The sequence below is a fragment of the Onychostruthus taczanowskii genome, unplaced genomic scaffold, assembly GCF_017590055.1.
Source record: "Onychostruthus taczanowskii isolate IOZ18803 unplaced genomic scaffold, ASM1759005v1 scaffold5, whole genome shotgun sequence".
Lineage (NCBI taxonomy): Eukaryota > Metazoa > Chordata > Aves > Passeriformes > Passeridae > Onychostruthus > Onychostruthus taczanowskii.
In genome coordinates this window covers 571,967-591,999 of record NW_024502568.1, presented here as the reverse complement: position 1 = coordinate 591,999, position 20,033 = coordinate 571,967, and the positions used below count along the sequence as shown (strand labels likewise).

The window sequence follows — 20,033 nt, the reverse complement described above, 5'->3', positions numbered from 1 at the left end:
TGGCTGGAAAATGGCTCAGCTGTTGTCCAAGAGGACATAAGCTAGGAATTTCAGCCACTGATAGGGAACCTCCTCTGGAAGAAAGAATGAACTTGCATTTCTGTTTTCTTGAGTAAATATCCTCAGTAATCCTTACTCAAGACCTGTGAAAGCAATGACACTGGTTTAGCCTACCTCATCCCAGAGAAACTTCCTCCCTTCAGGTTAATGTTCCATGCTTATTAGTTTTTGCTTTGCCTTGTAACTGTTAATTATTTCTGATTCCCAGCCAAGGTTCATGCTTGTTCCAGGGCCTGCTCTTATCAGTTATCATTCTGCTGGTAGTAAAGCTAAACCAATGCTTCTTCTTTCATTGGCATATCCCAGCATGGTTCCTGTGACTCCAGTGGTGTTAATGGGCTTTACTTAGCCAGTCACTCCTAAAGGTGAATCAGGCTCTTGCCAGGAGAGACAAAATTTAACAAAAGAACAAGAAATAGCACAAACTTCTTGGTGAGCTATAGTTCACCTAGGGAATGTGAAAGGCTTTTGATGCCTGGAACCGGCTGACATCTCAGTAGGCAGTGTTGGAGGTTGAGCTGTAAACCTCTCAGCAGCTGTGGGGGAAAGATTATCTTAATTTATTTAGCTTTTTGTTTTGTTTTATTTTTCTTTGTTTGTTTTGTTTTGCTTTGGCTTGAAACTCCCAGCAGCTTCTGAGATTATTTTAGTTCATTTAAATGCAATAAGCACTAACAGCAAATGCCCTTCTGGCTGGCCCATTTTCAGGCTAACCAGTCCAAATGAGGAAATGCCTCTGGCATGAACCAAGAAACCCCCAGCTGCACTTCCTAAGAGAGGAAAAATAAATTACAATCATACACCCAGTCCACACCCCTCTCTACTTCTTTGGCGATGAAAAGTTACCACAACTTAAAGTATTATTAACAAAAACTTGTATCTGTGAAAAATTAAGTGAGACAAACTGATTTGCATGATCCTATTATTACAAATAGTACACCAGCACCTGGAAGGAGTCCAACCATTATCGGTCTCATGCTAAGCGCTGTGCAAATGTACTAAAAGTGTGCTCTTGCACCAAAGAGTTTGCAGCACAAAAAGAAGCACAGAAAGGTAAAGTGACTTGCCTAAAACCATATGCAGGTGAATGGCAAAGGTGGGAAGAGAGACAGGCACAGAAAACTCTTGGATCACTTCCCAGTGCCTTGCACATTGATCATGCCCTAAAGCAACATCACCACGGTTTTGGAACGGCATCCACTGCATATAGACAGGACCTCAGCTACTCTGGCAATGAATATGCTGCCATTCTCTGTGCAGATCAGGGCCATTTTGATTTAGTTAAAATAGATCCAAAATCAAACCAAATTCTTTTGAGCCTCAGCAAAGCTAAGTTTTAACATCCATCCTTATAGTGTGAGATCAAAAGTGCCCCAATCTTCACCCAAAATTTTCAGTAGGTAGACAGAACTCATGTAAGAGAAGGCTGTGCAGTAGTTGCCTATCAAGTTGTGTGACAGTGGGACAAGAGGTGATACCAAATCAATATTGAAAGATCTTATCTGTATTGATCACCTGTCCTGATTCTCACCCTTTCCAGGTCGTGATATGGCAAGCACCACCTTGCCTGGATACCCACCCCATGTTCCTCCAACTGGACAAGGCAGCTACCCAACATCAACTCTTGCAGGAATGGTTCCTGGTAAGTCAGCTGCCAACCTCGGTAATGGTGCACACATGTCTGAAGGCTTACCAGCATGTGAGAGCTTTCACAGCTGGCTTGGCTATTGCTTTGCTGACATGAAGAGCTATTTTTTCATAAAGAAACCATCAGGAGCCTATGACCAATGCAGCTAACAACCCTTTTTGTAATGTATCTCTTTCCCCCTAGTAACTGATTCACTGCTGCTATGGGCAGCTAGCTAGCTATAACCTGTGGCAATTAATTGGTAATTAATTAACCCTAGTATTCATTAACTAATGTCATTATTTTCCAATGACCCATGCAGATTATTATGTACTGCTCATGGCTCAAGACACTCACCTATCCACTAACTAAGGGTGACAACTCACCTTCTGTCTAAATCCATGGCCATCAAGCTGAAAATTATCAATGGCAATTTAATACCTACAGTATTTGAAGACCTACTGTCTATATAGCCTAAACTTACTAAGAACTCAGAAATTATTAACAGCATTTCACTAGAAACTAACTATTCAGTCTTATCAACCAACTACTTAACCACCTCCTGTTTGTAAAATAGTGCCACCAATCCAAGAAATTACCAACCTCATCCTACATCCAAAGACAAACTCTTTCTTTGATACCCAGTGCTTTGGAGAAATACCTTATCTCAGCATATGTATACTCCCACTCTTTCAGCAGACAATTGAAGAGTTTTTTACCTCAGGCTCTATTATCCACCCTCCTCTAATGACAGTTGTCCCCAGTAGATGAATGAAGAGGCAAGATTTTCTTTTCTCAGACACGGTAGCTCAGAACTCAGAACTCATCTGCCACTGACTTCTGCATTTTATGGCCCATGGTTGTGAGTCGTGATGATTATGGGGCAGGTACACAGCCTATTCTGCATCCTCTGCTTCTGAAGAGATGAGTCCAGAACTGAAGCAGCAACAAGTTGAGGACAGAGAGCTCTTAAATTACTATCATCTGATTTGCCAGGGCTCAGGAGTGGAAACCCTAACTTAGCCCTCACCCAGATCTCAGAACAGACAGCTAAATGAACATGAACATCAGTGAGGACAGTGAAAATATAACTCTTAGGAAAGGTTTTCAGGTGAAAGTCTTCACATCTTAAAGTGACAAATCATAGAACTGCCTGAGTTGCAAGGGACCTTAAAGGTCACCTAGTTCCAACCACCTTGTCATGGGTGGACATCTTTACGGGATGTGCAAAGCCCCATCCAGCCTGATCTTGAACACTTTCAGGGATTGGGTATCCTCAACTACTCTGGGCAACCTATTCTAGTGGCAAATTTTAGGGCATGTCCTAGGGCATGTACTAAATTATTCAAGAAGGTGTTTTGGCTCCAGAATCAGACATGCACTGAGACAATATAAAATCAATTAACATCTCCCACACAACTTCCCCCAGTAACAGTAGGTAAATTCAGTTGACAGTATTTAAGATCATTTATGGTCAAAACTTACAGGAGGCCACAGCATATAAGAATTAATAATATCAAAGTAGCTGGCTCTTTGAGTAGAAAGTGTTCAGTGATTTCTAAGTAAGTTTAATGTCCTCATTACAAGGATGATAGTAACTTCTAAACTGGGACAAAAATTTTAAGACCACTAATATCAGGGGTCATTTATCCAAGAATAAGGTATTTCAGCTCCTTGGTGTGGAGGCTGCATATAAGATAGTAGTGTCCAAAAAAAAAAACAAACCAAAAAAAAACCAATAACCAAAAAACAAAAAACAACCCAGAAATATTCCCTGAAAGAAAAGGAACAGAATTATACAGAAAAGGAAAAAAAAAAAAAAAGTTTAGTTATACTTCAAAGTTAAAAAAATTATTCTGGTCAAATGGATATCTTCACATTAAATCTGATGTCAACATTTAATCAGAGGGCGTTTTTCCAGTAGCCTGCAGTAGTTACTGCATCTTTCAACAGAACAAGAGGTTCTGGCTGTTTCTGTCATACCCCACTGGTCAGACCCAGCCAGGAAGCCCTTTTCTTCCTGATTTCTAGTGTGACTGAAGCCAACAAGATGGAGATAAAGAGGCTTCCTGGGAAGAAACAGAAGATTTTGCTTTAAAAGGTCACTCTGCAGATCTCTGCAGCCACTACTTTTGTCGGGGGCCAACAGGGGAAATATGAGGAAGGGTGTAAGAGAAGAGCAAGTATGTATTGGCACTTTCTTGAAAGACCTCCCAGCCTCCATGTTGCAGCTAAGAAACATTTTAAGTCAGACTTCTTTCTCTTTAATATTAAACCCTTGATAGGTTTTTCCTCTGCAAATGTAAAAAATGTCTCCTGTGCCCATATAAGCCTTTAACATGCACAGAAACCTTTTGCAAGAAATTCTATAGCTAAACTACATATTGTGTGAAAACTATATCCCTTATTTTTTCTGAACCTGCCACCTGCTAGGCTCACTTCATGCCTCCTAATTTCTGTATTAGAAGACTAAACCAATAAGATTTAAATACAGATACCGAGAAATAGTGTTAGTAAAGATTCCCTGAGCAGATTGCACAGAATATAGGCCTCCTGAGATCGATCCTCTCTGCTGACCTGCAACCTCTGTTAGGAGTCCAGTTTGATCAAACACAATGGTGCCAATGGTTTGTTATGTGCCCTCAGGCCAAGAAAGTTCAGGAGCCAGTGCTTTAACTACACCTGAAACATGAAGCCGGCAAGATGACTGCTCAGGAAGTATCTCTGAGAAACATACTAACATGCAAACAAACCTATTGTTCAGATGTGAGAAAACATGGAAAAGAGGCTCTGTCTTCTTTTAACAAAGGTGCAGAGCTAAAAACACAACTGTTCAGAAATCAGATTTCTAATCCATTCAAAATTGTGACTCCTCGATATTTGCTTTCATCTTGCATTGGTATGAGGAGTCAGAACCTTGCAATAGTTCAGTTTGCAAACATCAGGATGAAACATTTCAATAACATCAACATGTTCTAGATGTCAAGACATATTAAAATAATGAAAGGACTGAAAGGAAATTAAATGAAATGAGAAAGGCAAAATGAAACAAAACAAGAAAGTTGAAACATAATACTTTGTTTCAATTTGCCAAAACTTCAGAACTTTTCTTTCCAAAACTCTATTGAAGCTGACAAGCTTGAGCAAAACATTTCCATTTCAATGAGACAGCATTTTCCAGTGGAAAACCGTTTCTGAGAAGATTGCTTAACCAGTGCTAATCAAAGCTGCTATTTTCTACCCATGACAACCTTTCACTAGACTTCTACTCACACAGTTTAGAGAGAAGCTTGTCTCCTGTAGCACTACATTCATGCCACATGGGCAGTAAATGCAAATGCCTCTGAGGTTTATGCAAATGATGTGACAAGATACATATTCCTGCATTTGCCCTTCCTGTAACTTCAGGTCCCAGGCTGCAAACACGGACAAAGGCCAGTGGTTCTGAGCACACACTTGGAAAAGCAGGGGTCAGTCACTCACAGACAGATGAATCAGGTACACTTAACCTACATATCTGAGAGAAGTTTCCCACAAAGGTACAGAATGTCTTTGATTCCTGTCTCAATTCTTCCTCTTTCCCAGAAAGGACGTTAAGTTTCTGCAAACTGTTTTAGCGAAGTCAGCATCCACTGAAGGAACTGAAGTTTACACAGAGCAGTGCAGAGCCTGCAGAGTGCTGGGGACGGCGGCGGCAGGGAGTCGTTAAACAGAATCCAATGTTGATGAGGAAATTACACTTGTTTCATTAGTGATCGGGGAAGGCGATAGCTCAGTTCCTCTTGGTCACAGTTGAGCTCAAAAGCTCATTATCCTGCTGCATGCATGCTTTCACTCCTCGTCAATAAACACTGTTTCCAGTGGCTGCCCTCCCTCCTCCCTGAGCTCCATAGCTGTGGCTTTTTCTCCTGTGCTTAACCCATGCTTTAGCAACACTATAAACAGTTTAGGGTGTCAATTCAGCAGGGAGTGAGAAAAAAAGTCTTGAAATATCAGAACAATTTCTCTCCATACAGTAAAGTTATGTCATATGAAGCATTTCAAAAGCAGAAATTTTCATGAGGATAGATTTTCTTCTCCTTTGGGAAGCAAACCAATTCCAGCATATTCCACAGATAAATCAATCCAGTAAAGAAAAATCTGGATTGTGCATTGCATGGTCATCTTCACAGGTTTCACCTATTCCTTCCCAGCTAGTTGTCAGAATTTCCATGCAGGATGTTTCTAGCTATGGAATTATGCTGAGTTATCATCATTAAAACAGTAGTTAGCAAGATCTCACAAAAAATGAGGCTTTATACTGAAACTAAAAGCTACTGTGACTAAATACCTTTGGATGATTATTTGGTTTGATTCATACTCATTTTTGCACTGACTACGTTGGTTATCACCCTGAGTACCTCTAAAAACCTTGCTGGAAAGATTGTTCTCAAGTTTAAAGCAGTATAAATCCCCTAACTTGAACAGACTTCATTTCCACCATCTGAGAATCTGTGGTTTTGGCTTTAACACTCCAGTGAGAGGAGATTTGCAGAGATTATGCCATAAATTAATTGACATTCTTTGGTAATTGTATTACAGGCATCCATTCCATCTTGCATTACCTTCTTTTCCTGTTCCATGGTATCTAGCAAGGACTGCCAGGTGCTTCTGTTGAAACAATTCCACCTCTGCCTTTGGGCAGACCAGAATCTAATACCTACATTATTCTTTCACTGCCTTTTAAGCACATAAGGCCTTTCAGACAGCCTTAACTGTCCACAGTTTGTTGATACTACATTAAATTGAGCTTATGATCAGATCATAATGATTTTCCATAATAGAAGCATACATGTTTAAGTTTGGGGCGATTTGTTTATTTTGAATGCAGCACCAGACCCCTTCGGTTACCAAATACCCTGCACAGCCTTCTAAGAAACAGCGAGACTCAGCTCCTTCTGCACAATAAAACTGAATGTTTTAGAAGACTCTGCACCATTCAGATCTTGGTTCAGAGTCTTACTAGGCCACAAAATTTGAAAGTATTTTGGTTTTGGCCCATTTTCCTAATGTGAAAAAGGCAGCTGTAGCACAACTAGTCTTTCAGATTCAGCACAGTACCTAAAGTGCTAATCATTAGAAAAACATTTTCCAGAGCTAGAATGCAGCAAGCTTTCTCTATAATTCTCTAAGCATAAAAGAGAGGTTAATCATGTATGAATCACTTTTTCTGACTAATACCATCATCCAGAGTAAGAAAGAAAGTGATTCATGTGTTTGCCATTTTGTTTTGTATTTAATCACAGCCAACTCAGAACATTTCCAAAAATTAATGATACTCTTCTCCACAAATATGCCATCACCCTCAGTACCCTAATAAAAAAATTTAGCAATACATATTGCTATCAACAGCACTGCTAGTTCCAAAGAGTTTCTTGTGAGCTTGTCCCATTAACCTTCCATGCCTGCTGTCTCGACACTGCTGGAGAACCTTCCTGTTATTAATAAGAAAGCTGATAATTAAATGCATAAAAGCTTGCATACGCAGTCCTACTGCAGATTGAGAATTGGAAGAGAGAAGGCAATAAAAAAAAATGAAAAAACCCACCCCAATTAAATAATTTATTTGTATTATTGAATTTGAACTGATTTCTTGATTGTGAAGAAGTCAATCTTGTGATGCTTAATGGTATGTGTAAGCAATTTTGCACTGAACAGGCACGGAAGTGTCTTGAAGGGAAGAGTTCCAGCTAGACAAGGAAGCTACATACACCAGTTTTCCTGCTGGCAAATGGATTCAGCATGAACAGTGGTCTGATGAAATAGCAGACATCAATCTTTATTCCTTACTATATTTCACACCTTCCTTGGTTTCTTCCAGGGAGCGAGTTCTCAGGGAATCCCTACAGCCACCCTCAGTACACGACCTACAACGAGGCCTGGCGGTTCAGCAACCCTGCATTACTAAGTGAGTACCTCTTTCCCACAGCACACCCCCAGCCTCGCGCTCCTTCTGTTTGTCTCTTTGTTTTCTTTTCTTTGTTCTCTTTGGGTTTTTGTTTGTTTGTTTGTTTCTGAAAAGGGGTTTCAAGTATTTGGGCAGGTGAGAGGTCTTTTCCTCACTCTCCAGTCCAGTTTGAAATATACCTCATGCATATTTTGTATCAGTTCTGTAGCAGATTCCTCTTTCATGAGACAGTTAAGAACTCAAGTTCAGCTCTGGCTTCTCCATGGGCTGCATCCACAATTTATTCTAAATTATATCAAAAGTAAAAATTTAGGTTCTGCTACTCTTAGGCCACAACCAGCATACTTTCAAGGCCTGGTTAAAAATTCAGATAAGGTTTCACTCCTCTCCCAGGCTAAATCCAGAGTCAATTCCGGGGAAATCTTTAAATCCCATAGAATTTCTTCCTACTGGACCAGTTGGACTAATGTCTAGAGTGGGAGACAGGCTGCATCACAAGATTTATAATAGCCAGTAGAGTTCTCTTGCAGGGATATATATCCATCTCCAGTCATTGATATGCTCAGAAAGAGTCAGGATTTTTTTTCAGTGGGGGAAAAAACTCCTATGAGACTTTAGCTTTTAATACAACATTTCTTTGCAGGGGAATAGGAAGAGATTTATTATATGTAAAATAAATCAGTTGTGATTATTACCTATGTATTTACTGAGGTTTAACAACTGGATAATAGATGCACATTTTATTCCAGTGCTGTTAAACTTCAGTAAATGTGATTTTAATAATCAATCACTATTTAACACACATTCAATAACCATCTAAAGAGCTTTCATGCCAATTGTGACCCAAATCCCAATTAATAAAGCACTGTAATTTTGTTTCATTTCTCCCCTACTGGTTTTAAAGTCACTTTATCAGGTGCATCCAGAACATCTGGCCCTGACACTTTCTTTGTGGCTACGGATCAGGTGTGGCATATCGCACCGCGATGTTTTTTGTGGTTTAGCCCCAGGCATTAGCCAAGCCCCGTGCAACCACTCATTCATTCCCCCACCAGGAGGATCAGGGAGAGAATTGGAAGGATAAAAACTAGAAAACTCCTGGGCTGAGATACAGACAGTTTAACAGGAAAAGCAAAAGCCACACACACAAGCTAAGCACAACAAAGAATGAATTCACTCCTTCCCATGGCAGGTGTTCAGCCATCCCCAGGAGAGCAGAGCCCCATTATGCACAATGGTTACATGGGAAGACAAACAGTGTCTCTCCAAATATTTCCTTTTCCTCCTTCCTTCCCTGCATTCACATAGTGACCAGGATCTTTCCTGGTCTGGAATATCCCTTTGGCCAGTTCAGGTCATCTGTCTCAGCTGTGTCTCCTCTCAGCCTCCCATGCACTCCCAGACTTCTCACTGCTGCATGGTAGTATGAGAAGTAAAAAAGCCTTGGCTCTGTGTAAGCCCTGCTCATCAATAACAAAAACATATCAACCCTGTACTCAGCACAAATCCAAAACACAGCCACTTACCAGCCACTGTGAAGAAAACGAACTCTACCCAGCCAAGACCAGCACAAATGCCCATGGGCTTACTTATAGATTGTCAGAGGATGCAAAAGGATCTCTTTCTCATAGCGGGAAGTCCTATCTAGAGGCCACCGTAGCATCTATCGACTGAAGTGTAGCCCTCAGTTGGCTTCCACTGATTGCCTTTCCCTAATCCCATCAGGAGCTCAGTCTCCAAGTTCTTCTTTCAGTTCTTTTGCTTTTCTTTCTTTCTACCTTTCTTTTTGTTTTCAGTTGTCCTTAATTTCTTTTCTTAGTTTGATTGTTTCTGTTTTTTGTTTTGTTTTGGTTTTTTTTGTTTACTGTTTGTCCTTTCAACCAGTCCATTCTTCTCCTGTGTTAACTTTCAGGTTCCCCTTATTATTATAGTGCCACATCCCGGGGCTCCGCACCTCCCACTGCTGCCGCTGCCTATGACCGCCACTAGTTACCATGGAAACCACATGAAACTGCAGGGCGACAGCTTAGGCCTCCACATTGTACCTGTCTGATCACCTCCCTCCATCCCTGGGAAGGGTGAAGAGACCTTCTCTGTTCCTCCACACAGTCCAGTTCCTTCCTCTTCGCCACGAAGGTGCCGGACCAAGCGCTCACCACATGAGACTGAGACCCCTTCGTTCTCCCTGCCCTCCGCCCCTGCCAGAAACAGCGTGCGGCCAAGTGGCTTCCCCTGCAGGAGCCCTCCAACACCCCTGGGTAAAACTCAGCCATGCAAAATCCCCTTGGCTTCCAGGACTCCAGGGGGACTGGGAAGCAATGCAGCTGGCAACCATTGCCTTACAGGACCCCTTTCTGGGAGCGGTAAGGGCCAGGGAAGCAGGGGAGAACGCCGCTTGTGAAACACTGTTCCCCAAAGATATACTCTTCTGTGGTGGACTCTTGAGTGTGTGTAACCTGTGATGCTCATCCTATTTCCCTGGACAGAGGGAACAGTCTGGCTAGAGCAGAGATGGCAGCACCTGGCCCATCTGCCAAATGAAGAAAGGACCAAGTAAAGATCTGCACCCCATGAGGGTTCTCTGTGCACCTCATCCCCACTTTCCAGCATGGACTCCCCCAGAGTTGGCTGCACTTCATGGGTGGTGACTTTGCAGGCCAGAGTTGGGAGGAACCTCACACATACACCCACAATTTCTGTGACACACAATCAGCTCAGACAGGAGGATGGAGCAACATTTACAAACAAACCGACGAAATGAAGAAATATATAAATAGATCTATAAATATAACTGTGTTTTTATGCTTTGTCATGAAGGTCTGTAAAAAGGAACAAAAAAATTCCCCAATTTTCTAAAAAACCCAAGCAAACAAAATCAACAAAAAAACCAAAATAATAATTAAAAAACCCTACAAAAATAAAACTCCAAGTCCCATCTCTCCCCACCACCTGAATGGCAGACGAGTTCCTCTGACGTTTGATGCTCCTCTTTCACTCTAGGGTTTTGTTTCCTTTCTGTTTTGCACTACAGTGGGATGATGGTATTGGAGAGGATTGGATGCCAGCTCCACCCGGTCGCCTCCTCCTCCCCCTCCTTTCCCAAATCCTGTCTCTGGGGAGCAGTGTGGACAAGTCACATCTGACAAAGTTACCAAATACATCAGTCGACAAAAAAAAAAAAAAAAAAAAAAAAAAAAAAAAAAAAAGAAAAAAAAAAGCACTCTGAGGCAACAAACGTTTTCCATGTCACTGGTTGGCAAACAAAGAAAACAAGCCCAGCTGCGCTCTCACTGTGCTGTGTGGTGGAAAGTGTGGGGCTTCACGTGGGCCCATCTGATTGCCCTCTGGACAGCTGAGACTGAGATGGACAAATTCAGGATTGGCTGGGATAATTGCTTGGTTCCCTAGTCCTTAGCCTTCAGTCCTTTTATCTTAAACTCTGTACCTGTGATGACTTCAATTCACCCACATCCCAACTTTTGCAATTTTAGATATGCCCAACACCCATTCTCCAGATCTCCACTGCTGGTGACAACCACCTCATTATCTGTGCCCAACACCTAATTTCCTAACCATTACAGTCCTGCTATATGGGCCCCCCTTTGATTCCCCACCCATCTGCTCATACACCTACTAATTTATAGGCCCCCATTCAAATCCATATGCTTGCATCCTACCAGCCAGACCCAATATACAGCCCCATGTTTTCATTTTCAATCCTGTATTGTGCACCCTACTATTTACCCCTTATCCCAAATGTTCACCTGATGATTCTCAAGAGATTCTCTGCTCATTTTGGTTCCCAAGTGATGGACAAACACTGTTCTGCAAAAGGCTAAATGTCAATAGAAATGCTTATTATCCTGTATTGTCAGCAAACTCATAAACTGTTCCTTGCACTGACACTTCCTCAAAATTGCTCAAAGAAAACATGAAGGCAGCTATAGCCTGTCCCCAGAGCACCAAGTCTGCCAAAGTAGATCCTTGTTGTTTTAGAGAGGTTTCAGATAAAACTCATGGGCTATTGTCCATGGACAAAGACAGGATTGAGAATAGAACCCCCGAAGGGCATAAAAGTGAACAGTGGAGCAATCTCTACAGCCAACATCATGTATAAAATCCAAAGTTTCAAGCCTCTGAGGAGATGTGATAGTGGACTTGGTATTCTGTCTCCAAGTTTAACTTGTATGTATGAAATCCACCATCAGTAAACAGCTGTATTGATCCCAAAGGGCCCTTTCACCTAACTTTCAGCCTTTGCATGGCTTTAGCTGATTATAGGTCTGTGTCTTCTTTAATGGGGTGCCCAAATGATAAGGGTATTTGGGGGACATTTACATAGAAGATATAGAGCTAAAATCTGTTCCTGTACAGAATAAAATCCAAGAGGTTACTTCTGATCTATTAAAAGTGTCATTCTGCACAACTTGCCTCTCTGTAACCTGCTGCAAATAGCCGAGTGGTTACACTGTCACCATGACCAGAATTTGGCCTGTTGTCTGAGCCTACTCTATGAGAGAAAAAATTCTGTTCAATTTCTAAACAAATGCTTTCACCGCTCCTTCTGTTTTCCTTCACAGCCACCAGATAGATGCTGAACCCTGTTAGAATGGTCTCTCTTTTAGTCTCTCAGTACAACCTCTGCTCTACTTGTGCACCACAGATTCACTCAGCAGGTAATCAGTGCAGAGGCAAGAAATCCCAGGACCAGCAAAGAGAAGCTCCTGAGGAAGCTAGAGAAAAGGAGACGGTCACACCTCACACTCGGCCACCTGCAGCCCAGGGCCCAGGTTGAGAGAAGCCAGAAGTTCAGAAATGCTTATTTTTCTAATAGTGTTTCACTAAACTTGAGGACATGAGCTAGAGTCTGAAAGCAGGACTTAGTTGTCTCACTCACGGCTGGCTTGATTTGACCCTTGGAAGGCCAAATCTATTGTTGGTTTAACTCCACTGTTTAAAGAGGATTTCCACCAGGCATTGGATTGGTCTGAAAGTTCATAAGTACAGCATATAGTTTGACCAGGAAAATTCAAAGGAAAGCAGAATTATGCAAAGGACTGGGCAGTCTAATCCTCTTCCACCACCATCTGTAGACCCTCATGCGAATGTACTGAATTACATTTGCCAAAGAGTTTCTTGTGTTGGTTGTTTTGATTTACAGTCGGTGGATGCATTGTAAAGCAGTATTATAGCCCAAGTCTAGTAGCTGACACGGGGATTTATGTGGTGATATTATGCAGAAGAAAACCATCAATATTCATCTAGATTCCATTAGACTGGACTATGCAGGAAACGCAAAAATTCTACCAATTATTTAATATTATGTTATTTGCAAAAAACAATTGCTGCTTTGTAGGAAGATAATGTGTGTAATGTGAAGGCAATTCCTCTTGTATATAAGTTCATCTCCATCATCATCATGGTAGTTATTAAAACAGCCTCGTCTCATCCTGTAGATAAGGAACACGCTGTGTGTACCGTGCAAGTCTCGTTGTGCTCACTGAAAACAAAACAATGTGTTCAATAAAGCACAGCACAAATCCAGAACTTGAGGGAACAGCCAAACCTTGTAAGGACCCTTTCCCCAACAGGCCAACAGCTGCTTTGCTATAGGTGGGGGGTTTTAATTATTTTCCTTTTAAAAGTGTTACAGGATAAAGAACAAGGATTGGAGGAAGAAATCATTACGCAAAATCCAGTGAAGTCTATAACACATTCTGTTATAGACTTCTCCATTCTGCTGTCTCTTACCTTTCTCACATTTCTTTCTCATACCCTCTTTCCATTCATTTTCTATCCCTCTCTTTTATTATTTCTCATTCCCAATGCACTTTTCTATCAAGGGAGAGAAGAGCATTACTGATACGAGAACAGGTTTCTGGGACCTCAAACACCCTTGTTCTTCTTGTGGCTCTAGAAAACCTTTGTCAACTCCAGCCTCCCCACACACATCAATTCCAACACTGTAAAATGGGAATAACAACAGTTTCTAGTTCACAGGGGGATTGCATAGCTGAATTAATTAGCACCGGCTCAGTGCTTTGAGATTCTGGATAGAAAGTTCTATCAAAATTTTAAGCATTATTGTGAATAACAATTAATGTTTCCATGACATTTCTCTGTTGTCCTTTTTCACACAAATCATTCTTTGTTTCTTTATACTTCTTCCTTAGCTCTCCCTTCACTTCTTTCTTCTCAGGTCATTCTTAGTTCTGTTGCTACATGTGCTTTATCTAATGGACCAAGCAGAAATGTTGTGAGACTGACTCTCCTCTGTCTCTACTCGATCATGGGGGAAGAACCTCACAAAATCTCAAATGCTGTGCTTGGCTGGAAACAACAGGGACCATGGCATTCAAAACTGGGCAGTACCTTTGAGTTCTGCTCTCTGAAGCTCTCATCCTTTTGGCCCAAAGGGATGTGGGGAGGATTGCATGAGGTGGATGCAGTAAAGCTGACACTTGTGGCCTGTAAATCTGTTGGGGAGAGTTGGTGGCAATAAGCCCTGCTGTGGAAACAGGGAGAAGTTTGCATGCTGTCTGACCCATCAGTAGCGATGAATCAAACTCAGAGTAAGACTTTGGAATTAATCACAACATAAATGTGAGGATGTTAAACAAGAAAAGGAAAGCAAAAAGCCCTGCATCTCTTTCTTCTCTTGAGTATAAAATTATATATGCTTAATAATGTTTTCCTAAAGGAATTTTTGTTTTGCTGAACTGTTGGAAAAACTTTACCCTTTTGTCCCCAAGGAAAAGCACCCCTCTGGAAAAAGAAATAAGAATCATAGCTGAGCTGCCCCCTTTGGCACTGACAGAGTGAGGGCTTCTGAGGGACCCACAAAACCACAGGGTGCTCCTTGGCTGAGCTCAGGATGGTGGCAAACTTGCAAAGCAGAGAACTGATAACAAATGTCACCGTAGAGCAGCTCTGCTGGTGATCTCCAGGCTAAGCTAGACATGAGCCCGGGGAGGGAGGGGGCAAGTGCCAGGTGCAGGGTCACATCCATTCTAGGCTTCTGCAGCCCCTCTTGGCTTTTCCTCATCACTTCAGTTCTGTTTGACTCTTTTCTTTTATCTTTTTGTGCACATGAGAAATAAAAGCAATTTTTTTTTTCTATGTCATTTTTGTGGCTTCCGGCTTGTTTCTCTTGCCCTCTCCTTCTTTCTCTCTCTTCCTCCACTCCCCCAACACTTCACTCCAATAGATTCACCCTGAGGTCTCTGGGAAGTTACATTTGTTGCACCTGGCACCCTTTGGGCACCGTGTAAACAACATTATGATTGTAAACAACCACCATGCTGCGTGATGGACAGCACTGCACATGCTTGCAACACCCTACAGCACAATGCAGCCCCTGAGCCCCCACCATGCTCCTATGCATTGCCAGCAGGACTCCCTCTTCTACTGATCTCACTCCATTGATTCCCAATGATGCATAACACATCAGGTACCCCCAGGTAGTTCAGAAAATCAAAATGCTGTTGGGTAGCCACAACATCAGAAAGATGTGGGGTAAAGCCCAGAGCCTCCTTCCCCTTTAATCCTGTTTCCTCATAGCCTCAACTGGGAGACTCTGTCTAGGTGAACTGGGGAACAAAACCCAATGTAAAGTCATAAATTACCCATTCTCCAAGCTATTCATCATCCCCCTAACAAACAGCTGGGCATTATATTCAGGTATGCTATAAACATACCAAATACTGAGGTATTCAGTCAATTTCTCCTCAGTTAAGCATTAGTTCTCCAGGAAGTCCTATACAGTTTAAGGTCATAGAGGTGGACTAAAAATGTAGCAAGAAGTCGGGCTAGGCCAAACCAATTTTGCTCCTACAATTTTTAGTCATTATAAAATATTTTCACAACTCCTCATGAAGCCAGTGGGCCCCATTTTCTGCCAGTGCCTGTGTATCCTAAGGAAAGCCTGCACATAAGTGCTGTCATGAAATCAAATACTTTTGCTCATCAGAGAGTTAAAGCATTGCCTTTTGTTTATTTTCTATTTTTCCCATGCAGTATTAATAGCATAGGCTGAAAATCCCCCAACAGGACATTTTCTGTAAGTGAAAGTCAATTTATTGAAATCCAAACAGACTGTAAAAGCAATGCCGTTTTCACAATACTGCAGCAAAACTGCCTGGCAACTCTCCTGAAGTTGGAGGCCTCAGGTTCCCAGGGTTTACTGCCTGTGAGAGAGACAGGCCTGGGATGTTATGTAGGGATAGACTTGCACTCAAAATTGGATTAAAACTGGATTCCCCAATTCTGACACTTTTTATGCATCAGAATTATCTTTCTCTACCAAACTTTTGGTGATAAGAATCAAAAAGCCAATTGATAGATGAATCTTAGATGTTAAATTGACCGGAATGAAAGGAAATTATTAATGTACATTCACTGTCAGAGGTGAAAGACATGCTAAGAATCACCAGATAGATGTGTCAGACAAATGCAAAATGGATTTTCAAAGTTCATCCTGGTAAAATAATCTTACAAGAATGATTTAGAAACTAGCATGATTATCTCATTTATATCACAAAATACAGCCCAGAGATCTTTACCCTGACATTCTTGTGTAAGTCTCCATAACTGGCAGTAGAACTACAGCAAAACTTTTGCAACTTTCAAAAACTTATATATCTTGCAAAAATAAATACTTGCATGAAAGAGCTATTTCCACCATTTAAACTACTATTATGTTCCTTTAATAATTCTGCATAATCAATGGGGGTTCTCAGTGTGAAAATGTTATGTGATAAAACTAAAAAGAGCGCCACAGTCTGTCTCCTAATGAGGAAAATTATATTGTGAGGGTTTATACAACACTAAGTAAAGAAATCCTCTTTATGATTACTCTGACAAGAAAAATAAAGAAAAGTTTGAACATTCTGCGATGATGACAACCTTCTTTAAATACACTCTTTAATGAGTGTGGGTGGGAAAAGATAATACACAACTCAAGGTATTTATTTAGGTAGCAGATGAATTTACTGGATACAAAATCAGTACGGAAAAACTGTAAGAACCTGGGGAGTGACAAAAATGGAAGAACAGCAAACATGATATCAATGGAAAGGAACAAGGAAAAAGATCATCCTGAAAACTATAATCTAGTAAATCTATACAATGATGTTTGTGTCCAAAGAAAAAATGCTTTAAAATATTAAGAGAAGGATCCACTCACTAAAAAAGTAACAGTTAATGAAGATTGTGAACTGTCCATATATAAATTTTTCTCTGCTTTAGAAAATGCTAGAACTATCCTCAGGACAGTTAACTTACATGATTCAGGCACTGTCTGAAATGAAGTAAAGAATGTTTGTATTGTCAGCAACTCATGATCCCAGTACAGGCAAAAATCACAAGATACATTAGAAATAATGTAACTTGTATACAACACCATTTTGTATAAACGTATATTTATATACACATATATAACATAAATACAAAAGAACTTTTATTTTACTTCTAGTTTCAGTGTTCTCAAGACATCTACAGCTACATTATTAATGGTGCCTCTTCCTCTGTAAGAGTCAGAAACTTACTTCCAGTGAAAAGGTAGCATCTCATTGCATCACAGGGACCTTGTGGCTCAGTGCTTTTGGAAGCAGCTCAAATGTCACAAGACCTGGAAACAGCCCAGTAACTCTTGGCAAGGCTGACAGGGCTGGTCTGATACCAAAGCTTGTCAAAGGCTTGGGTTTTTTCCTGTTTTCTCCTGTGTGACATTTTGGTGGAAGATGCCATCCAAAGCCTATTTGATAATTTCAGGTTCAAAATTCTACCTGGAAATTAATTCTGTAATAGCAGCTTGGAAAGGACTGTTTGCCACTGGTTCTTATCCATGTAGCAAGAGAACCCCTCTTGTCAACGCTGGCTGCTTCTTGCAAGCTCTGTCTCCTGCCATGCCCTTCCTTCAAGATCTCTTTCTGTGCCTTGCCAGCTCTTCCCCAGGCATGTTGACCCCTGATATTGCTCATGATGAGGAATACATGGACTATCTATAAAGTCTCTTCTTCCTTCTCTCCTCCTACCCTCTCAGGTATAACCCCCCACATGTTTCTTATACACAGTGGGGAGAGCATCCAGCACCCCACATTCCATCCTCAGGCACTACTGGCTTCTCCACACATTCAAAGGACCTTCTCTGTCCTTGCTGTTTCAGTCACAGTCCCCTTCACAGTCCGCTTTAGTAAGGAACAGAAGGTTTCAGGAAGGAGGCAACATTCATCATTATTACAGGCACCCTAATTTTCTGCTGCCATTTGTAAGCAAATGCTGACCCTCTGAAACTGCAACCTTCTGTGGCTTCTGACCACTGGGAGAAAAGCTGTAGGGGACTGTTTTGAAGGGTTTGGGTTTGGTTGTTTGTTTTTTTTTTTCAAACTCAAGGCAGATTTAGATTAGATTTTAGGGAGTAATACTTGACTGTGAGGGTGGTGATACATTAGAACAGGTTGCCCAGAGAAGTTGTGCATGCCACATCCCTAGAAGTGTTCAAGGCCAGGCTGGATGGGGCTCTCAGCAACCTGGTCTAGAGAGTGGCATCCTCACCTACTGCAGTGGAGTTGGAGTGAGACAAAATTTAAGGTTCCTTATAACCCAAAACATTCTACAGTTCTGTAATGACTTTTAACCTGAGAATAATTTCAAACACATCCTGTTGAGCATCCACAAAAGACAAACAAAATCTACACAGAAAACTCAAATGGACTGAACAGGGTGAAACTTCACACAGGTAGAGAACCTCTCTGCACAGAAGAAAGAAGCTTTTTTTTTTTTTTTTTCCATGTCAGCATCCATGAGAATCCTGTTTTAACCACAGAGCTGCATTTAGAACCTCCTTAATACACCAGCAATGGTTAATTACACTGCCTAGATAATCAGGCAGCTTCCACATATATACTTCACAGACTCATATATGAAAGTCAAATCACCATTACCAAGCAAATCAATCCAAAGCCCCTATTTTCATGCTGGTTTCTCTAACATCAAGAACAGTAGTTTTTAGTGTACACTTCTAACATCACTAGTTTATTTTTAAGGAAAATTCTTTTAATGTAACTGGGAAAGGTGAGCTTATGGCCATAGATGGACTGTACAGGCAGCTATTCTTCTACTGCTTGCTTTTTGTTCTTACTGTTTGCTAATTGAAAAAGATTGAAAATAATTTCTCTAGATATGCTTCAAATCTTGGAACATGATATAAAATCCAGGAACCCAAATTTTAACCAGCAACATCTAGCTAACAGTTAGCTAACCCATCAAGAAAGTTTATATATCCTATCCCACTGTCAAAACTGAGTAGAAATAGGATAATAGCTTGCTAATGCTACCAGCTAAGCCAACCTTTTTTCTCAAGCTGATACAGTCCACAGTCAGAAAGTTCCAGACAGACTCTGCACAGAATCATTCTCCTTAAAATCAGAAAGTTCCAGACAGACTCTGCACAGAATCATTCTCCTTAAAATGTCATGAATTGCCTGTTTGAACTTGAAAAGTCTCAGAGAAAAAAAGAGTAGTAAAAGAATTGAGCCAAAGCTACAAAGCAGGGTACCCAAAACTTAGTTAGTGCCAGAATAGAGGAAGACTGGACAGAACTCTGCAGGCAATATGCCAAAGGGAACAAGAGAGAAATTAAATCAACTTGTCATACTTTCTGCTCTCTAACTTGGTAGATCCTATTAGTAACAGGATAAGATTAGCAGAAAAGGTTTGCACCAGCATGAACAGAAACTCCTTGTCTACACCCTCATCCACCTTTGTCCAGCAAGCCATTAACATCAAGCAAGTATAATATGCTAGCAAGTTAAATTTGCTAATCAACGAGGATGTGAGCATGTTATAGCTACTTAGTATTCAGTTTGCTCTTTTAAAAATGATTTGGTAGAGAATCAGGCCCTCCTCTGCCTCTCTAGCTGACTCTCATCTGATTCTAATTCAATTTCTCTGCCTATTGTTTATTTCACCGCTCCCCTGTGAAGTGTCAAATGCTGATGTTCCGTCAGCCTAGAACTGTCGTTTATATTTGTCATTCAGTCCTTGTTAAAATATAAAACAGGACTGCGCCTGCCTTGGAGCGCACTGCCTGGGAATTCCCTGTGGTAAAATTAGTCCATTTAGATGGAAAGTTTTGTGTCACTCCCCTGTCTAAATTGGCAGATCTGGCTCTTTTGCAAAAAACAATAAACTGTGAACCTTGATGCATCTGTCAATCAAACTCATCTTTCGTGAGCAAAGCCAGATGACAACAAAAGCTGGGCAGGCTTCTCCGATTGGTTCTTCTCATTTAGGCATATCAGGAGGCACCTGTCACTCCTCTGGCTCAGCATCATGCTCAGAGGGACTCGATTCCCGGAGAGATGAAGCCTTATTGGGGGCTGGGTTGGGGCTGGGATG

At 41.2% G+C, this 20,033-nt stretch overlaps 1 protein-coding gene across 6 annotated transcripts in view; it reads left to right on the top strand.

The window, feature by feature from the left end:
• Window positions 1–9,687, top strand: part of PAX2 (paired box 2) — an 82,548-nt gene extending 72,861 nt beyond the window's left edge. For 3 of the 6 annotated variants that reach the window (XM_041415415.1, XM_041415417.1, XM_041415418.1), the window contains 3 exons: window positions 1,601–1,702; window positions 7,548–7,634; window positions 9,547–9,623. In XM_041415415.1, the coding sequence (XP_041271349.1) occupies window positions 1,601–1,702; window positions 7,548–7,634; window positions 9,547–9,623 (266 nt within the window). Of the gene's footprint in view, window positions 1–1,600; window positions 1,703–7,547; window positions 7,635–9,546 lie in introns of those variants that run through there. The other 3 variants (XM_041415414.1, XM_041415419.1, XM_041415420.1) reach the window with 3 other exon arrangements.
• Window positions 9,688–20,033: the final 10,346 nt, after the last annotated feature.